This window comes from Crotalus tigris, unplaced genomic scaffold (assembly GCF_016545835.1).
Source record: "Crotalus tigris isolate CLP2741 ecotype Arizona unplaced genomic scaffold, ASM1654583v1 scf7180000019608.391392, whole genome shotgun sequence".
NCBI classification, from domain to species: Eukaryota; Metazoa; Chordata; class Lepidosauria; order Squamata; family Viperidae; genus Crotalus; species Crotalus tigris.
Window position 1 is genome coordinate 262,501 of NW_024097621.1, and position 17,764 is coordinate 280,264.

At 34.5% G+C, this 17,764-nt stretch overlaps 1 protein-coding gene across 3 annotated transcripts in view; it reads right to left on the bottom strand.

The window, feature by feature from the left end:
* RSRC1 (arginine and serine rich coiled-coil 1) overlaps positions 1-17,764 on the bottom strand; it is a 167,785-nt gene that overhangs the window by 71,287 nt on the left and 78,734 nt on the right. For all 3 annotated transcript variants that reach the window (XM_039363874.1, XM_039363873.1, XM_039363872.1), the window contains one exon: positions 2,598-2,649. In XM_039363874.1, coding sequence (XP_039219808.1) covers positions 2,598-2,649 — 52 coding nt within the window. The remainder of the gene's footprint in view (positions 1-2,597; positions 2,650-17,764) is intronic.

Here is a 17,764-nt window from a genome sequence, read left to right on the forward strand (position 1 = left end):
TTCATTAAAGAAACAAAAAAGGAAAGATCTGTAAAGTAATGAATGATCCTATTAGTTCCACCAGACTAAAATCATATATTCTATGTATGTGGTCTCCTCAGCCACATCTGTCATGAAACATCTTAGCCCCACACACTGTATACCACTTATCATATAAGACTGAGCAAATACAGATTTATCATACTCTAATGAAATGTTGAAGAAAATCATAGGAAAAATGTGCATTTGCAACATCTAATATTAATATATTTGTCTTTTACTATCCAATTCATTTACAGAGAATTTTTTAAAAAATAATTGTGATGTACAACTAAGTGAACTGGCTGTATAATCAGAACATAATGAGTTAAACAGCTAAATATTCAGATAAACTGTCAAACAACTCCATTATATATAAAACATAAATAATTATTCCATCAGTTTTTATCACATATTGCTAATGTCAAATTAACAACTCTATTTTGAGGTCTGCTTTAAGCCATCAACAATTCTATCTTTAAAATATAGTAGTTTGCATGCTTTTTTAGAAACAGGTTTGAAATGCAGATTCCACATGCAGATCAGACAGTCATTTCAACTCAGGACTTTGAAAGCACATATCAATCAACTTCTGCAATTGTTCTTATAAGTAGAAAAGAATCTTTGCAGCATAGAAAATTTTAGACAATATTTTTATACGATTAGCAGAAACTAATTATTTAGAAATATTCACATAAAATATGTTTGTAAAGTATACATTTTTAAAATTCATTTAAAATATGGATTATTCAAGTATGTTTTGAACTAGCAGCATTTCTACTGGGATGAAGTATTTAATATTGTGAATACTGTCTTGTCAGTATTTGAGACAAGAAGAATATATTTAATGTACAAACAACCATGAAACCTTTTACTGTTCTCCATCATTCAATAATTAATGCTGGAAAAGAAATCACAGACACCCAAGTGATTTGGCAACTGTAAGTGACAGAAGCCACGCTAAATCCTCTGTTTACACTGGGGATTAGTTGAGTAGACTATGAGCAGCAAACTGAGCTGTCCATGGTCAAGGGAACCAGTTCCTTGTCAGCCTATAGGGCACAAGGACAAAACACAGTCCTGGTATGAAGTGACCCATAAATATATTCCAGCGAAGGATTTATACAAAGCCAGTCTGCCTCACAGAAACTCCATATGACCATTAACTGGGCTGCAAGGCCTACCAGGAGGCCTAATTACAGGCCTACAGAGCCCAATAACAAAAGCTGAAGAGGTTTAGCCTAGGGATGATCTGCTTTATACTGACTTGAGAGAGTCCATATAGAGTGACAAAAAGAAAGAGGTTTAGCTTTAAAATTCTCCCAAGAGAGACAGCATTGTAACTAAGCCTAGAAAGCCCCCATGCAACATATTTTAGATAGGCTTAAACATACCACCCTCTCAGAATTAACATTCAGGAACTGCCTGCTTAACATCTGCTCAAAGAGAGCACATTGCTGTGATATTGTTAAACTGTATTAAAATAATGCAACACTTATTTATTCTATTAAAAAAATAAGTAAATAAAGTCACTCAAATATGTCATGATTAGTGATAAAGAGGAAGTTCTTAAGGATATAAAATTGCTTCTTTTAAACAAATTATTTGGTTAGTTATTTCTCTACCTATATAAAGAAATATATAATCTGTAAATAAAATGAAAACTATGAAGAACATTAAAAATGTTAAGAATGATGTAATCTATACAAACATGTAATATAATTTATATAAAAAACTTTTTGAAAGCAAAAGTTCAGTGAAATACATAATTGCAACATAAATATAATATTTTAAAAATCCTTTTGAATTCAAAATAAAGAAATACCAGACATAATACTGTTTATATATTTTAAAATATGCTTTAAAATATATTCTTAAACACTGATTTTTAAAAATGTATTACTATTAACATATTACTATTTACATCTGTAATGTTCTTAATCTTTCCAAAATGCTAATAAAAAGGGAGCAAGTTTATATATATATATTAGAGACACAAGTTCAATTTTTTATCATTAATGAAAATATAGCAACATTCTATATGAATATACAAATATACTTCATAAATAAAAGTATAAATAAATATTACAGTATTGAAAGAATCTGAAATCTTTAGAAACTATGTATCTGATCCAAATGGATAAAACTCATGGAATCTATAATATTCTGAAAAACAGGATATTTTAAACTATCATTTCATCCTGAGGTTCAAGTTAAAAATGAATCTAAAATTAAAACAAAAAAAGTCTTGATACTGGATGAAGCAAACAAAACTTTAGCATAAAATTGGAATTTTATTCCAATTTGGAATAGGTTAGGTAAATAAAGCAAACAATATATTATGGATTTGACAAAGAGTTTTCCTTTGTACTAATTTTAGGATATTTTGGCACTGTCTTTTTTTCAAATGAATTGTTACACCTGTCTCGATACTGAAAGGCAGTAATTAATCATATAATATACCAGGGCTGACTTATTAACTATATAACAATAACAAACATAAGTAATGTGGCTGTTGAAGTAAACATTAACCTATCTTACTTTATTTTTTTAATTAATATTTTCATTGCCTTACTTACCAGCAGCTTCAAGGACCAATTGTAGTCTAGCTTTGGCTTGTTCAGCAGCAGACTGGGAAAAAAAAGAAAACAATACAGATGATAAATAATGTATTTGTGCAATAATTAAATGTTGAAATCTGGGTGGATTGAAGTCAACACACAGTTCTCATATTTATTATGGATTAATAGGGATATATGATGTTCCTCTTTATTCAGATTCTGGGATCATATTTTCTGACAATTTTTTTTTTGTTTTCAGAATTTGAATTTTAAAAAAATATCCTAAAACATAAAACATACAGAGAACATCATTATGAACAAGTTTTGCATATAAAATTATAAAAATGTAAATACAAAAAAGGAATTTATCTTATATTGTGACTGATAAAAATAATAGAAATTACTTTTCTACAGTGCTCTAATAAAAGCATACATATTAGTTTATAAAACTGGTTCAGGTCCAAAAAAATACAATGCTTATGTAATACTGTATGCATGAAGGTGGGATAAATATCTATGGTTATAATATTATAACTAAGAAAGAAAAGAAAATATAAATTTTAAAAATGTATAATTTAAAAAATGTTCAGAACAAATTTATCCTTTTGTGGTGCACTCAATGGACTTATTTGTTAAATGTAATGAAGAGATTGGACAATCATTTGTCTCAAATGTTATATGGTTTCCTGTTTGAACAGGAGGTTGGACTAAAAGATCTCCAAGGAGCCTTCCAACTGTTATTTTGTTAAAATGAGCTTTTATTGGAGTCTATAAATATTAGGTATCTTAAAAATAAAGATATATTGTTAAATAGGTAATAGAAATTGGTCATATATGCAGAAACTAACCTTACTCCTCTTCTTAATGAAGGAAGTAAATTACTGGGCAATGTTTATTTGGATAGCTCCAAAACCTTGCCCAGCACTGAAAATCATGCTTGTTATCATGGGAAGCCGGATATATCCCTATTGTAAATTTTTTTTAACTAATCATAGAGTATACTTCCCCAGACTTTTTTTTTATGCTACAGCATTTGAGCACTAAAATGTAAAACTACAATGCTCTTTGTAAAGAATAAGTAGAACCTTACACTGGACTTTTTTATAGATCTTTCCAAAAGCACATCTGATAGCTATATGCCCCTTTGATTCTTATATAATTTCCAAAAACTGAATCTTCTATAGACTGGATCTAAATCCTCAGTTAGATATAAACATGCTACATATTTTCATAAATTCATCAGAAAATTAAAAATAATTTCAAATATTGATTGATAGGTTTCTATATTATTAAAAAGAGAAAATAAGTTTGACTGGCATTTTTTTTCTCAGTCACTAAACATTTGTAAAATATTACCAATAGTCTCACAGTTTTAAAAAGGAATGTGCATAGTAATGTCCAATTTTTAATAAATGCATAACGGTGCTATAAAGTTGAGTTCTGTGCATTTTGTTCACAGCAACTAAAACCTCATTTTTTTTTGCAACTATCTGCAAGTCAGATATTTGCTGAAGAGCACACTAGCTAATATATCTACATCTGTTTTGACAAAGACAAGTTGTAAAAAACATGTTTGTTTCCATTTTTTCCATTATGAAATTGTATTTAAATCATATCCTTTCTACGAATTGAATAATAGCATTCAGCGTGTACTATCATCCTACTTATTCTAAGACTGAAAATAAGGGCCCCAAATATTAAGCTCCTTTATTTGCTATAATGAGATACTAAAAACAAAATACAGTAAAAACATTTTGAGTTTTGTTCTTTTGGAACATCCAGAACACTTTGCTAGAGACCTGTAAGATTATTTTTTTCAAAATTCAGAATAAAATATACATCTCTAATCATTTCATATATACAAACTCAAAAATATATAGAAATTATTTGTAAACATTGGCTTCCAGGACACAGTATTGATGATGAGGATGGATGTAAGCTCTCCTGATTATGCACTTTATCAATAAGATACATATGAGGAGAAAATCTCAGTGGGATAGTCACAAGCTACACCATTTTTTTCTCATTCATAAACAGCTACTAGTCTTATTTGGGTTTTTTTTAATCAGTACATATACATAGTCATGGCAGGCTGGAGCTTTTCTTGAAAAGCATAATTCATATATATACATAAAAATACCATCCTGTTGATAAAAATTATAACTACTTCTTTAAAATTAAGATAGATATGAAAATTAAGCTTTTCTATTCACTCAGTTGCTCAGTTGCTCCTTAGATTGTAAAGCTGTAAAGTTAAAGACTACTACATTTATTCAAAAGAGGTCAAATTTAAGATTGCATTTGTTCAAAAAAGTGTACACAAAACTGGATATGTAGAAATACAGGGACTTCTCAATTAATGAAAGCAATTGGAACTGGTAATTCCATTGCTAAGTGATACAGTTGTTAAGTATAACATCACTTGACCATGCCTGACTTACAGGTTCAGTTCTGCTCTAGTCATTAAATGACACTTGGTCATTAAGTCAAATTCCTGTGACCATGATTTGGAAATTATTTGGAAATTACTGTTGGCTCCCCCATTGATGTTCCTTGTTGGAAGCTGACTATAAGACTGCAAATGGCGATCATTGTGTGCCTGTTGTAAAATGCCAAAATCACGATCACTTGATCATGGGAATGCTGCAACAGGTATAAATTCAAGAATCACTCATGAACTTACTTTTTCAGGATAGTTCTAAGTTCTGCTGCTGAATAAGGTAGTCATTAACAAAGGACTATTTGTACTTATAATCAACATGAGGTTAAGATAAAGCAGTAGCTCCTATCCTTTTAGGCACCAGGGACTGGTTCTGTGGAAAGAGGTTTTTCTGTGGATTGGAAGAGGCGTGGTTTCGTGGATCCTATGGATGGTGCTTTACTTGTTTGCATAGGAAAGTAAAGGGTAAGGAATTAATTTAATATGAGGTGACATTTTAATTTATCTTTGGCATGTAAGATATGCAAATAAATGAAATATTAACTTGGGTAAATTAGAGTTTAATAAAATGAAGCGGTTTTCCTTATATAATCCAATAATAAGTATATAATCCATTTCAAATCATTCAAAAGCTTTCATATCTGAAATACGAAAGTAACATGTCATATAAACTAAAATCCAAATAGTTGCCCTAAAATCATTTGTGATTTAAATTATTATTGTTACTATTATATTATTTTTATCATTTGTTTGCTGTAACTATAGTTTTTTGTTTAAGTCTGTAAAAAACAAATCCGTTTTACATTACACTGTGACTACTCATTTATATTACAATTAATAATATGTAATCAATTTTCCAGGTATTAACTATCAAAGAAAAGTATTTAGAAAAAATAAGCCAAAGATTGCAATGTCTCTACCATTTAACATACTATAAAACTGATAAAAAAATAAGTCAAGATATGATTATATTTTTTGGGAACACAATTTAAAATTTCAATAAAGCAAAGCATGAAAGCAAAGTACCTCATCAAAGTACTTTTTTCTCAGATAAAAAATTAATTATGAGAAACTTAATTTTAATATCAAAATATTTCTAATATTTTATACTGCAAAAGAAATTTTGAAAATCCATACATTGTAGCAACTGAAGAAGCACACCAATACAGTATTTTATCTGCTTAATCTCTCCCACTGGTAACCCTAGATAAGCGTAGCAGTTAAGTCTATGTGCCAGCTACACTTATAGCAATCAATCTGGTCTCTTTCAACCTTGCATATTTTACACCTTCCCATAAGAATCTCTAAAGTAAGTATGGTAGTCCTCGACTTACAACTTTTGTTAGTTATTGTTCATAGTTACAACACTGGAAAAAAGTGACTTATGACTGTTTTTCATACGTATAACCATTGCAGCATCCCCAAGGTAACCTGATTAAAATTTGGACACTTGGCGACTGGCTCATACTTATGACAACTACAGTGTCCCAAGGTTATGTGATCATTTTTTGAGACCCTCCGACAAGCAAAGTCAATGGGGAAGGCAGATTCATTTTACAACCAAGTTACTAACTTAACAACTGTAGTGATTCGTTTAGCAACAGTGGCAAGGAAGGTCATAAAATGGGGCAAAATGCACTTAAGTGTCTCGCTTAGCAACTGAATTTTTGATCTCAATTTTGATCGTAAGTCAAGGGCTACCTGTATTTGCCCTGGGAAGGGACTGAGATGGCATGGCTCCAGGTTACTTGAGGGACCATCTCACCCCACTGGGACTGGCCTGTACTACTTGTGCTGGCAGAGGAGGCATACTGCAAGCCCCATCAGCCCAATTATTACAGCTCGCAGGGTCCAGGAGGAGGGCCTTCTCTACTGTGGCTCCTGCTCTCTGGAACATCTTGCCCCCTGACGTGAGGTTGGCCCCATCCTTCCTATCTTTTTGTAAGGACCTTAAGACGTGGCTCTTGGGACCTCAGAACAATGGAGATGGTTGATTGAGTAATAACAGATCCCAACTCCTCACACTCCACCCCTGCCTTCCCCATGTGTCCTTGGTTTTAAAATCTGATTTCAACTTTTTATGTTTTTGCTTTATGTATATGTAACTGAAGCTGCCCAGAGTTACCCTATGGTAAGATGGGCAGCCAATTAATGTTATAAACAAGCAAGCTAGCTAGCAAGCTAACAAGCAAGCAAGCAAGCAAACTAGCAGCAAGCAAGCAAACATTCAACAAATTCTCCATAAGAGGCTTTTGCCTAGCTATTTTTAGATTATGGACAAAACTTTCAACAAATATTTCCTGAAATACTAACATAGCTAATTTATTTAAGAATGAAAAAAAAATTCATGTGTGTGTGAGAATTCTAGCCCATTACAGAACTTTCTTTAAATTCTCCTCCTAGCCTCAGGCTGCATCACAATCACAATGCTTTTGATACGTGCAAGGCAGTAAGCAGGCACTTGAGCATTCCAATGGTGGGAAGTAGTTAGGAGGCAAATAAAAGCCGTAAGTGTGAAACTGAATAGACAGAAGCACAACCGCAATCATATGATTTCCCACAGTGACTGTTTTGCTTAGTGGTGAAGTAAATGGTTCAAATTAAGGTCATTAAACAAAGGACTATCTATATAATCTTCAATCCAAAAGAACACTGTACATGCCTTACAATATTCTTCTTTCAGCTTTTCTAGCTCTTTTATTTTCTTAACTTCGTATCCCTAACTCTAACGTATTTAATTTTGTGACTCCCAATTCTTTTGCTCAATCATAATATGGTACAATGTTCTTATATTTACATAACCTGAAATATAGTAGCACAATTCATTGCAGATAAACTATGAAGCCCATATGATTGGTTTTACCATCAAGTAATTGCCAGTTCTAGCACCCATACAGATATTCCCTATGACAATCTAGTCCTAATCTGGTATTTCAGGTCTCCCAATGGTGCACTCATTGCTGCAGTAAGTGATTTCATCCACCTTATCTCTGGTGTTCTCTCTTCTTCTTTTTTTTCCCAATCATCTGGGAAAACTATCCCCAGTTAAGTTAAATCTTCATAATATGGCTGAAGTATACTCATTTGAGCCTGGCCATTTGCACCTCAGATGATAAGTCAAGGTTGATTTCCTCAGTTTAATTTAATTTGTTTTTTTTTCTTAGCATAAACTACAGCATTCTCAGGATTCTTCTACAAAACTAAAGTTCAAATGCATAAATTCTCTTCTTATCCTGTTTATCCAAAGTCCAATTTCACTTCCATGCAGTGTCGTAGGGATTACCATGAAATTGATCTAATAAGTTTATATAAATTTCAGCATGCATTCTTCTCCCCAACTCAAGTCATGTAAATTTCAGTTACCTGGATTACAATCATTCATTCAGCGTCCATTCAAAATTATGGTAGCTCTGAAGAGACTTACAACAATCTCTTGGCAATTTGTTCACATTTACAATGGATTGTCTAGCCCACCACGATCATGTGATCGCCATTTGTAATCTTCCCTGCCAGTTTCCTCACAAAGTCAACAGGGAAGACGACAGGGAAGATTGCAACTGCTTCCTTTTTCAGCACAAGGCACTGGTTCCTGTGTCCTTCTGAGGTTAGAAAGACTTTCTTTCTAATCCTGGGAGGGCAGGATAACCAACCACTGTGCCACAGAAAGAAAGCTCTCTCAGCTTTTTTTCTCGGGTGCAGCATGCTGCTTCCCCTCCTTGCCTTGGCTAGAAAGTCTTTCTAACTTTCTAGCACATGGTGGTGATGGGGGGGGGAGCTTGCAAGTTGGAGAAAGAAATCTGAGCTGGTTCTGCATACGTTTAACAACTCACACAATGGTTTAGTGGTCACACCTGGGAAGTTTTGGATAGCGAGGCGATCCCATCAGCACCTCTCTTAACAACTGCAATGACTTATGACTATAATGGGCAAGCTTCATTATGGTCATAAGTTGAGGACTATAAAAAGCATTAAATAAAATGCATGCAATTTACATTCATGTATGAAATGGTTTACCAGTTTCATTCTTATAAAACAATGAGCTTTGATTAAAGTAAGTTACTATCTCTGCTAAAAAAAAGAACATCGGACAAGAGAAAAACACTAAACAAAGAACCATCTGCAGCTAATACTATTTGTTGACTTATATGTGGTTTATGAAGTTTAGAGTGTTAGATTCAAACCGGCTCAATCTGTGCAGTATTCAGATTTTAAAAATCTTTTGAAAGCCATTCAAGGATATTTCTTATCCTGTTGGCGAAGAAAGCTGTATCAACAGATTCTGATTAAGTACAATCTTCATCCTAGCAACATTTCAATCTAGAATTTAAGGATTCTTAATCTTGGTTTTCATTCTAGATTTGTTTCTAATGAGCATACTCACTCATTTCAGTTATAATGAAGACTATCATGATATTGTGGAATTGCATGACATTTGCATAGTAACTTCATAGAAATGATTTAAACTGAGGCTAGTAGTATAAATTATGTAATATTCATTCATTTATATTATTTGTGTGATAGTTGTGTTGATGCAAATGATGCAAATGACATATACTGTCATGAAAGCACGATAGAGCTATTCAAGAACTGCTAATAGATTTATTTGGTGATTGCTATATTTTCATTTGAGTTAATTAAAGAATAAAAATGTGTGCATGTCTGTATGTATGTTTGCATTTGAGACAGTTCTCAAAACCTCCATCAATATCATAAACTCACACACACACAAACAGAATATGAAATCAGCAACATTTTACACATTCTCATACTTCAGAGATCGCTAACAGTATTTCACTAGTTGAAAGCACTTCATCTTCATGTCTCTATAAGGCAGGGTTGGTGCATAATATTGTAATTTATATTGCCTAAATGTTATTTTGGGAGCATTGCATCATTTCTCAAACTTCGTGACCTTTACAATTTTCTAAACTTTTATTTCCCTCATTATTCTGAACAGATTTCATTACATATTTTGAATGTAAACAACCCTGAATAATGATGGGGATCCATTACGTATGTACATCTCTGACAATTGTGCATGAAACCGAGATGGAAACCCAGTGCATTAATTTACCTCTCATCTTCAGTAACTGCACTCCCATAAAAAGTTTTATACTCAACTCACATAAATCATGGAGAAGAAAAATGAGAAAATCTGGTGGCTAACTCATCTTCTACCATTCTGCGAAAATGAAATTCACTGAAATACCTATCAAAACTGCAATCATAAAGAGATAATGTCTTCTTAGGTCTATATGCACTTTCCGATTTAATTTCCTCTATGCCCTTGACATCCACAGATACCATTAAGATTAAGCGCATATAGTAACTGAGCAGTTTTCAGATTTTGATATATGGGGGCTAGGCACTAAATGTAATATCATCATTTGAAAATTAATGCAATATTTCTTTTGTTAGTTTTTTGACTAGGAAAGCAGGATGAATACTTTGGTTTCTCTCAAGTAATTTCCCCATCAGAATGACATGCAATTATGAATAGCTATGCACTTGGTCAGAGGTCAGTCAAATTACTACATCATTTAATGAGTAGAGAGATCAAAATGGAGCACACTGTTGCTGCTGAGAGACGCCTTGCAGCCTGCTACATCAAATGTGATAGAATCATTAGAGTAATAAGCATGAAAATCTGTTTGCAGATTAACCTGTGGTTTCATGCTGCTTTCATCTAATGGGGCACTGTGGAAATCTTGTCAGCTTTTCATCAGCTATGATCAAATTACTGAAATTGCGTACAAACCATTGGCACAATTGGAAACAACATCCATAAGTACAGGGTTTTTTTATGTAGATGCCAAAGAAAATAACTATCTTTGTATTTTATAGTTTTATTTACTTCATCTGATCATTCTGAGAATCTGTGCTATAAACATCTACATATGTGTGCAAATTGTAATGTAATACCACTCTAATTTATGAAATAAAAGTAGCCCAGAAAAATGAAAATATGCTATTCTTACTACTGTTACTACTACTAAACACTGTTAGAACAAAAAGATAAGCTGATGATTGGAAACTATGTATTATTTGTAAAAAAAAAAAAAGAATTTCAAAGTTTTATTTTAAAATAAAAACAATAAAGAAATCAATCTTTTTCACATTTCAACATCTATTTTAAATACATGTATAAATACAAATAGAAATGTAATTTTATACAAAAATTTAATAAATTTTCATTCTGTATTTAAATATGTTTATAGTTAATTTTCCTATATCATAATAACATTTTTAGTAATTAGATATTGGAAAATATTATATAAAACTGCCTAGTAAATAATATTAGAAATAAAGTATTTTAAAATTAGGACGGAAAGCCTGCCTCATAATAAATATTTATTATGATAAAATATATTTGCATGGTACAAAACAATAAGCACTGGTCATTTTGATAGACTGAAGTGAATGGTACAGTAAAATAAGTTAATAATTAGACAGAAAGTATTTTTCTGTATATATATAGTGAATAAAGTGATACTCTACAAAGCTTTCACTGAAAATGTCCGTCAGAAAATGTAAACATGGACACTGATGATGAAAGTGATGTGTCAAAACTGTTTTCAATGAGGTAGTTTAGACTAACCTTTAATTCTGAAAACAATGAAAGGGAAGTCAACATTGCACCTTCACACCCCCTGAGATCAGACTGGTTCCAAACCTGCTGGCTTTTTGAAGATCCAGAATACATGGCTACATTTCTGGGTTTCCAGGACTGAGTGTATGCTTGATCCTGAGAACTGGTTTTATTGAAATATTTGAATTATATTTGTATTGATGGTTGTTTTTTCTTGGCTTGGAATTGTCTATTCATTTAGGGGTCAATTTGTTTTGCTGATTTTTAAAAATCATTAATTGTTGCTAGCTTCTCTCTTGTTTGAGATGGATGGCCATATAAATTGAATAAATTGTTATATCAATTATGGTAGATGAATCTCACACTAACTGCCAATTAAAATTTCGTGACAATTCTTCTGCAGTAAGGTATGGATAGTCATCAAATGATATCTGTGGTATGACCCTAATTGGGCCTTTGCACTTGCAAATGAACCTTAAATCACATAATTAAAACATGACCATTTTCAAATTCTTCAAGGGAAACAAGGGGAGCTGACAGTAAGTATGACAGCAACTCACTATCCATTATCCAGTATCAAAAAAACAAACAAAATTATATCTTTACAGGCAGTCCTTGGCTTACAGCCATTTGCTTAGCAACTGTTCAAAGTTACAAAAGCACTGCAAAAAAGTGACTTATAAACCGATCATCACACTTACAATTGTCACAGTATCCCTACAGTCATATTTAGCTATTATTTTAATATAGTAAAAGTCATATTGGCAATTGGCATGTATTTAAGGCAGATGCAACATTCTGGGGTCATGTGATTGCAATTTGCAACTTTCCCAGCAAGCTCCCTACAAGCAAAGTCAATGGTGGAAGCCAAATTCGCTTAACAATAGTACAATGTGCTTAGCAACCATGGCAAACAAGGTTGTAAAATCAGGCACGATTCACCTAACAACTTTCGGTGTGCACATGTGTCACCTCTCTTGTGTGAACTGCGTTGGTTGCCGATTTGCTTCTAGGTGCAATTCAAGTGCTGTTTGTCACTTTTAAAGCCCTTCATGGCTTTGGACGAAGGTTATCTGAGGAACAGCTCTCTCGCTGGTCAAATCCACCTGACCCACTAGAGCAGGGAGGCAAGGAAAGTTGCAGGTCCCGTACCTAAGGAGATACATCTGGCAGGACCTAAAAGAAGGGCCTTCTCCCTCTCTTTGAAACATTAGAAATTAGAGCGGCCCCCTCTTTTTAATAATGCCCTGAAGACTTGGTTTTATCAACAAGCCTGGAGAACTCAGGGTGGGATGGAGCCCATCAAATGGCTTATTTGACTGTGTGTTGTTGACGGGATGGGTGGAAGGAGGGGTTATTGTTTTCCCCCCATACTGTGTTTTATTGTTTGTAAGTTGCCTAGAATTATTGTGAGTGAGTAGGCGGCTATATAAATTTTCTAAATAAATAAATCGCCATACTTAACAACAAAAATTTGGGTCCCGATTGTTGTCATAAGTTAAGGGCTATCTGTATAAGGTTTCATCATCCTAGGTGAATCAGGAACTATATGAAATGTGTGCAAGTACTAAAAGACAGAGTATATTCATATGGTCAATAGACTATATTATCAAAGAAATTAGTCCTGAGAAAGAAAATAAAAAGTACGTACTGTAAAAACTGTTATTTCATGGCTCTATGCATAAAATCAAATATATCTCCCATGTATCTCTTGAAAGACATGGGCTGCCTGCCTGAACTGGTAATAAGAAACTTTGGGCTACAAAATGGGATGTTCCATGCTTGCTAACATATTGCAAGCATGGAACATTTCTTTTCCAACATTCTGTGTTGCTGCTGTTACAGCTGTCACCACATCCAATAGTCAGCATTTAATAGTCATTGTTCAGAGAATTTGGTCTCCTCGGGTTTTTGATTTTTTATTTGGTTAGACTTAGGTCTAGGAAGACTTAAGAAAATATGTCAACTTATTTAGAAATACTATTTTAAATTAAATATTAGGAAAATGTTTAATTCCCCCTATATAACAATGTACACATTTAATACATAAACAACACTGATGGCAGTTGTACACCACTGCTAACAAATACTTTTGCTACAGAAATACATATTTGCACCTTACAGAGTTAACAAATACATTGCAACATAAAATACAGCCATTTTTGTACCAGTGACTAACATAAATGTGCAATTTACTCAGTATGTTATTTTTTTCTTATAACATAATAGTCTCTGAACAACAACAAAAAAGAACAAGAACTTGTTGGAAATATATTTTTATATTAAAAATATTTTTCCTATTCTCTGAATATTAACTAATATTTTTGAATAATAGGTGCTGTAAATTCAACAGAAGCTCTAATTCTCTGTTCTGGTATTAACAACATACAGTATCTAAGGCTTTAGCCTGCCTCTCTTCTGTAGACCAGAATTTGATCCTCAATAATCAATTGACAGAATTGATCCTCAATAATCAATTGACAGAATCAGAGTAATATATACACTCACAAATCTGTAGAATGTTGTACCTAGATACTTTTTGATTGCTTTATATCACTTTGGAAGACAATGTTGGTTAAAAATGTCTATAATAATCTTTTTATCTGTTTTCACTTCTGTAATGCTTTTTTTTCTTTTTGTCATTCTTTTTAGCATTTTTCCATTGATTTTTACATTGTGTTATGTTGTTGTTAATTGCGAAGTCGTGTCCGACCCATCGCGACCCCATGGACAACATTCCTCCAGGTCTTCCTGTCCTCTACCATCTTCTGGAGTCCATTTAAATTCACACCTATTGCTTCAGTGACTCCATCCAGCCATCTCATTCTCTGTCGTCCCCTTCTTCTATTGCCCTCAATCTTTCCCAGCATTAGGCTCTTCTCCAGTGAATCCTTCCTTCTCATTAGGTGGCCAAAGTACTTGAGTTTCAACTTCAGGATCTGGCCTTCTAAAGAGCAGTCGGGGTTGATCTCTTCTAGGACCGACCGGTTTGAACGCCTTGCAGTCCAAGGGACTCGCAGGAGTCTTCTCCAGCACCATAGTTCAAAGGCCTCAATTCTTTGCGCTCAGCCTTTCTTATGGTCCAACTTTCACAGCCATACATTGCAACTGGGAAAACCATGGCCTGGACTATGCGTACTTTTGTTGGCAGGGTGATGTCTCTGCTTTTTAGAATGCTGTCTAGATTTGCCATAGCTTTCCTCCCCAGGAGCAAGCGTCTTTTAATTTCTTGGCTGCAGTCCCCATCTGAGGTGATCTTGGAGCCCAGAAAAATAAAATCTGTCACTACCTCCATTTCTTCCCCATCTATTTGCCAGGAATTGAGAGGGCCGGATGCCATGATTTTGGTTTTCTTAATGTTGAGTTTCAAGCCAACTTTTGCACTCTCCTTCTTCACCCGCATCAAGAGGCTCTTTAGTTCCTCTTCACTTTCTGCCATTAGAGTGGTATCATCTGCATATCTTAGGTTGTTGATATTTCTCCCGGCAATCTTAATTCCAACTTTTGATTCATCTAGCCCTGCCTTTCTCATGATGTGCTCTGCATATAAGTTAAATAGGCAGGGCGACAGTATACAGCCTTGCCGGACTCCTTTTCCAATTTTGAACCAATCAGTGGTTCCGTGTTCGGTTCTCACTGTTGCTTCTTGACCCGCATATAGGTTTCTCAAGAGACAAATGAGATGGTCTGGTACTCCCATCTCTTTAAGAACTTGCCACAATTTGTTGTGATCCACACAATCAAAGGCTTTTGCATAGTCAATGAAGCAGAAGTAGATGTTTTTCTGGAACTCCCTAGCTTTCTCCATGATCCAGCGTATGTTGGCAATTTGATCTCTAGTTCCTCTGCCTCTTCGAAATCCTGCCTGTACTTCTGGTAGTTCTCGATCCACATACTGCTGGAGTCTAGCTTGTAGGATTTTAAGCATAACTTTACTAGCATGTGAAATGAGTGCAATGGTGCGATAGTTTGAACATTCTTTGGCATTGCCTTTCTTTGGAATTGGAATGTAAACTGACCTTTTCCAATCCTGTGGCCACTGTTGAGTTTTCCAAATTTGCTGGCAAATTGAGTGTAGCACTTTTACTGCATCGTCTTTTAAGATTTTGAATAGCTCAGCTGGAATACTGTCACCTCCACTAGCTTTGTTGTTGCTCAGATTTTCTAAGGCCCATTTCACTTCACATTCTAGGATGTCTGGTTCGAGGTCAATGACCATCTCATTGTGGTTATCTGGGATGTTAAGCTCATTCTTGTATAGTTCTTCTGTGTAGTTTTGCCATCTCTTCTTAATCTCTTCTGCCTCTGTTAGGTCTCTGCCATTTTGGTCCTTTATCATGCCCATCTTTGCATGAAACGTTCCCTTCATATCTCCAATTTTCTTGAAGAGATCTCTGGTCCTCCCTGTTCTGTTGTTTTCTTCTATTTCTTTGCACTGTTCATTTAAGAAGGCATTCTTATCTCTTCTAGCTACTCTCTGGAATTCTGCATTCAATTGGGTGTATCTTTCTCTTTCTCCTTTGCCTTTCGCTTCCCTTCTTTCCTCAGCTATTTGCAAAGCTTCCTGAGACAGCCATTTTGCTTTCTTGCATTTCTTTTTCTTTGGGATGGTTTTAGTTGCTACCTCTTGTACAATGTTGCGAACTTCCATCCATAGTTCTTCAGGCACTCTGTCTATCAGATCCAGTTCCTTAAATCTATTTGTCACCTCTACTGTATATTCATCAGGAATATGATTTAGTTCATACCTGAGTGGCCTAGTGCTTTTCCCTACTTTTTTCAATTTAAGCCTAAATTTTGCAACGAGAAGCTCATGATCTGAGCCACAGTCAGCTCCTGGTCTTGTTTTTACTGACTGTATAGAGCTTCTCCATCTTTGGCTGCAGAGCACATAGTCAATCTGATTTCTATGTTGACCGTCTGGTGATGTCCATGTGTAGAGCCGTCTCTTGGGTTGTTGGAAAAGAGTGTTTGTTATGACCATCGTATTCTCTTGACAAAATTCTATTAGCCTGTGCCCTGCTTCATTTTGTTCTCCAAGGCCAAACTTGCCTGTTATTCCGGTTATCTTTTGGCTTCCTACCTTAGCATTCCAATCCCCCATGATGATAAGGACATCATTTTTTGGTGTTAATTCTATAAGGTGCTGTAGGGCTTCATAGAACCGGTCAATTTCATCCTCTTCAGCACCAGTGGTTGGGGCATAGATTTGGACTACTGTGATATTGAATGGTTTGCCTTGGATTCGAATTGAGATCATTCTGTCATTTTGGGGATTGTATCCCAGTATTGCTTTTCCTATTCTTTTATTGACTATGAAGGCTACTCCATTTCTTCTGAGGGATTCTTGCCCACAGTAGTATACCTGATGGTCATCTGAGTTAAATTCACCCATTCCTGTCCATTTTAGTTCGCTGATTCCTAAGATGTCGATGTTCATTCTTGTCATCTCTTTTTTGACTACGTCTAGCTTGCCTTGATTCATGGATCTTACATTCCAGGTTCCTATGGAGAAAAAATCTTTACAGCATCGGACTTTCCTTTCACCACCAGATATATCCACAGCTGAGCGTCCTTTCGGCTTTGGCCCAGTCGCTTCATTCTTTCTGGCGCTACTAGTACTAGCCCTCTGCTCTTCCCCAGTAGCATATTGGACACCTTCCGACCTGAGGGGCTCATCTTCCAGCATCATATCTTTTTTCCTTTTAGTACTGTCCTTGGGGTTTTCATGGCAAAGATACTGGAGTGGTTTGCCATTTCCTTCTCCAGTGGATCACATTTTGTCAGAACTCTCTTCTATAACCTGTCCATCTTGGGTGGCCCTGCACGGCATAGCTTATAGCTTCATTGAGTTACGCAAGCCCCTTCGCCACGACAAGGCAGTAATCCATAAAGGGGTTTTACATTGTATCAAGTGTCAATTATTTTCATTATTTATTTATTTGATTGCCTGCTTGCTTGTCTCCCTCCCTCCCTTCCTATCTACCTAATTTATATGGGCATTTGAATGCTATTTATTTAGATAATATTTGTTAACAAAATACATATTATATTTAGGAGAAACAAAAACTACCTACCATATATATATATTTATATCTTAGCAAAGAGAATTCCAAATGTAAGTTATAATTTGCATTATTTTATGTACATCAGATA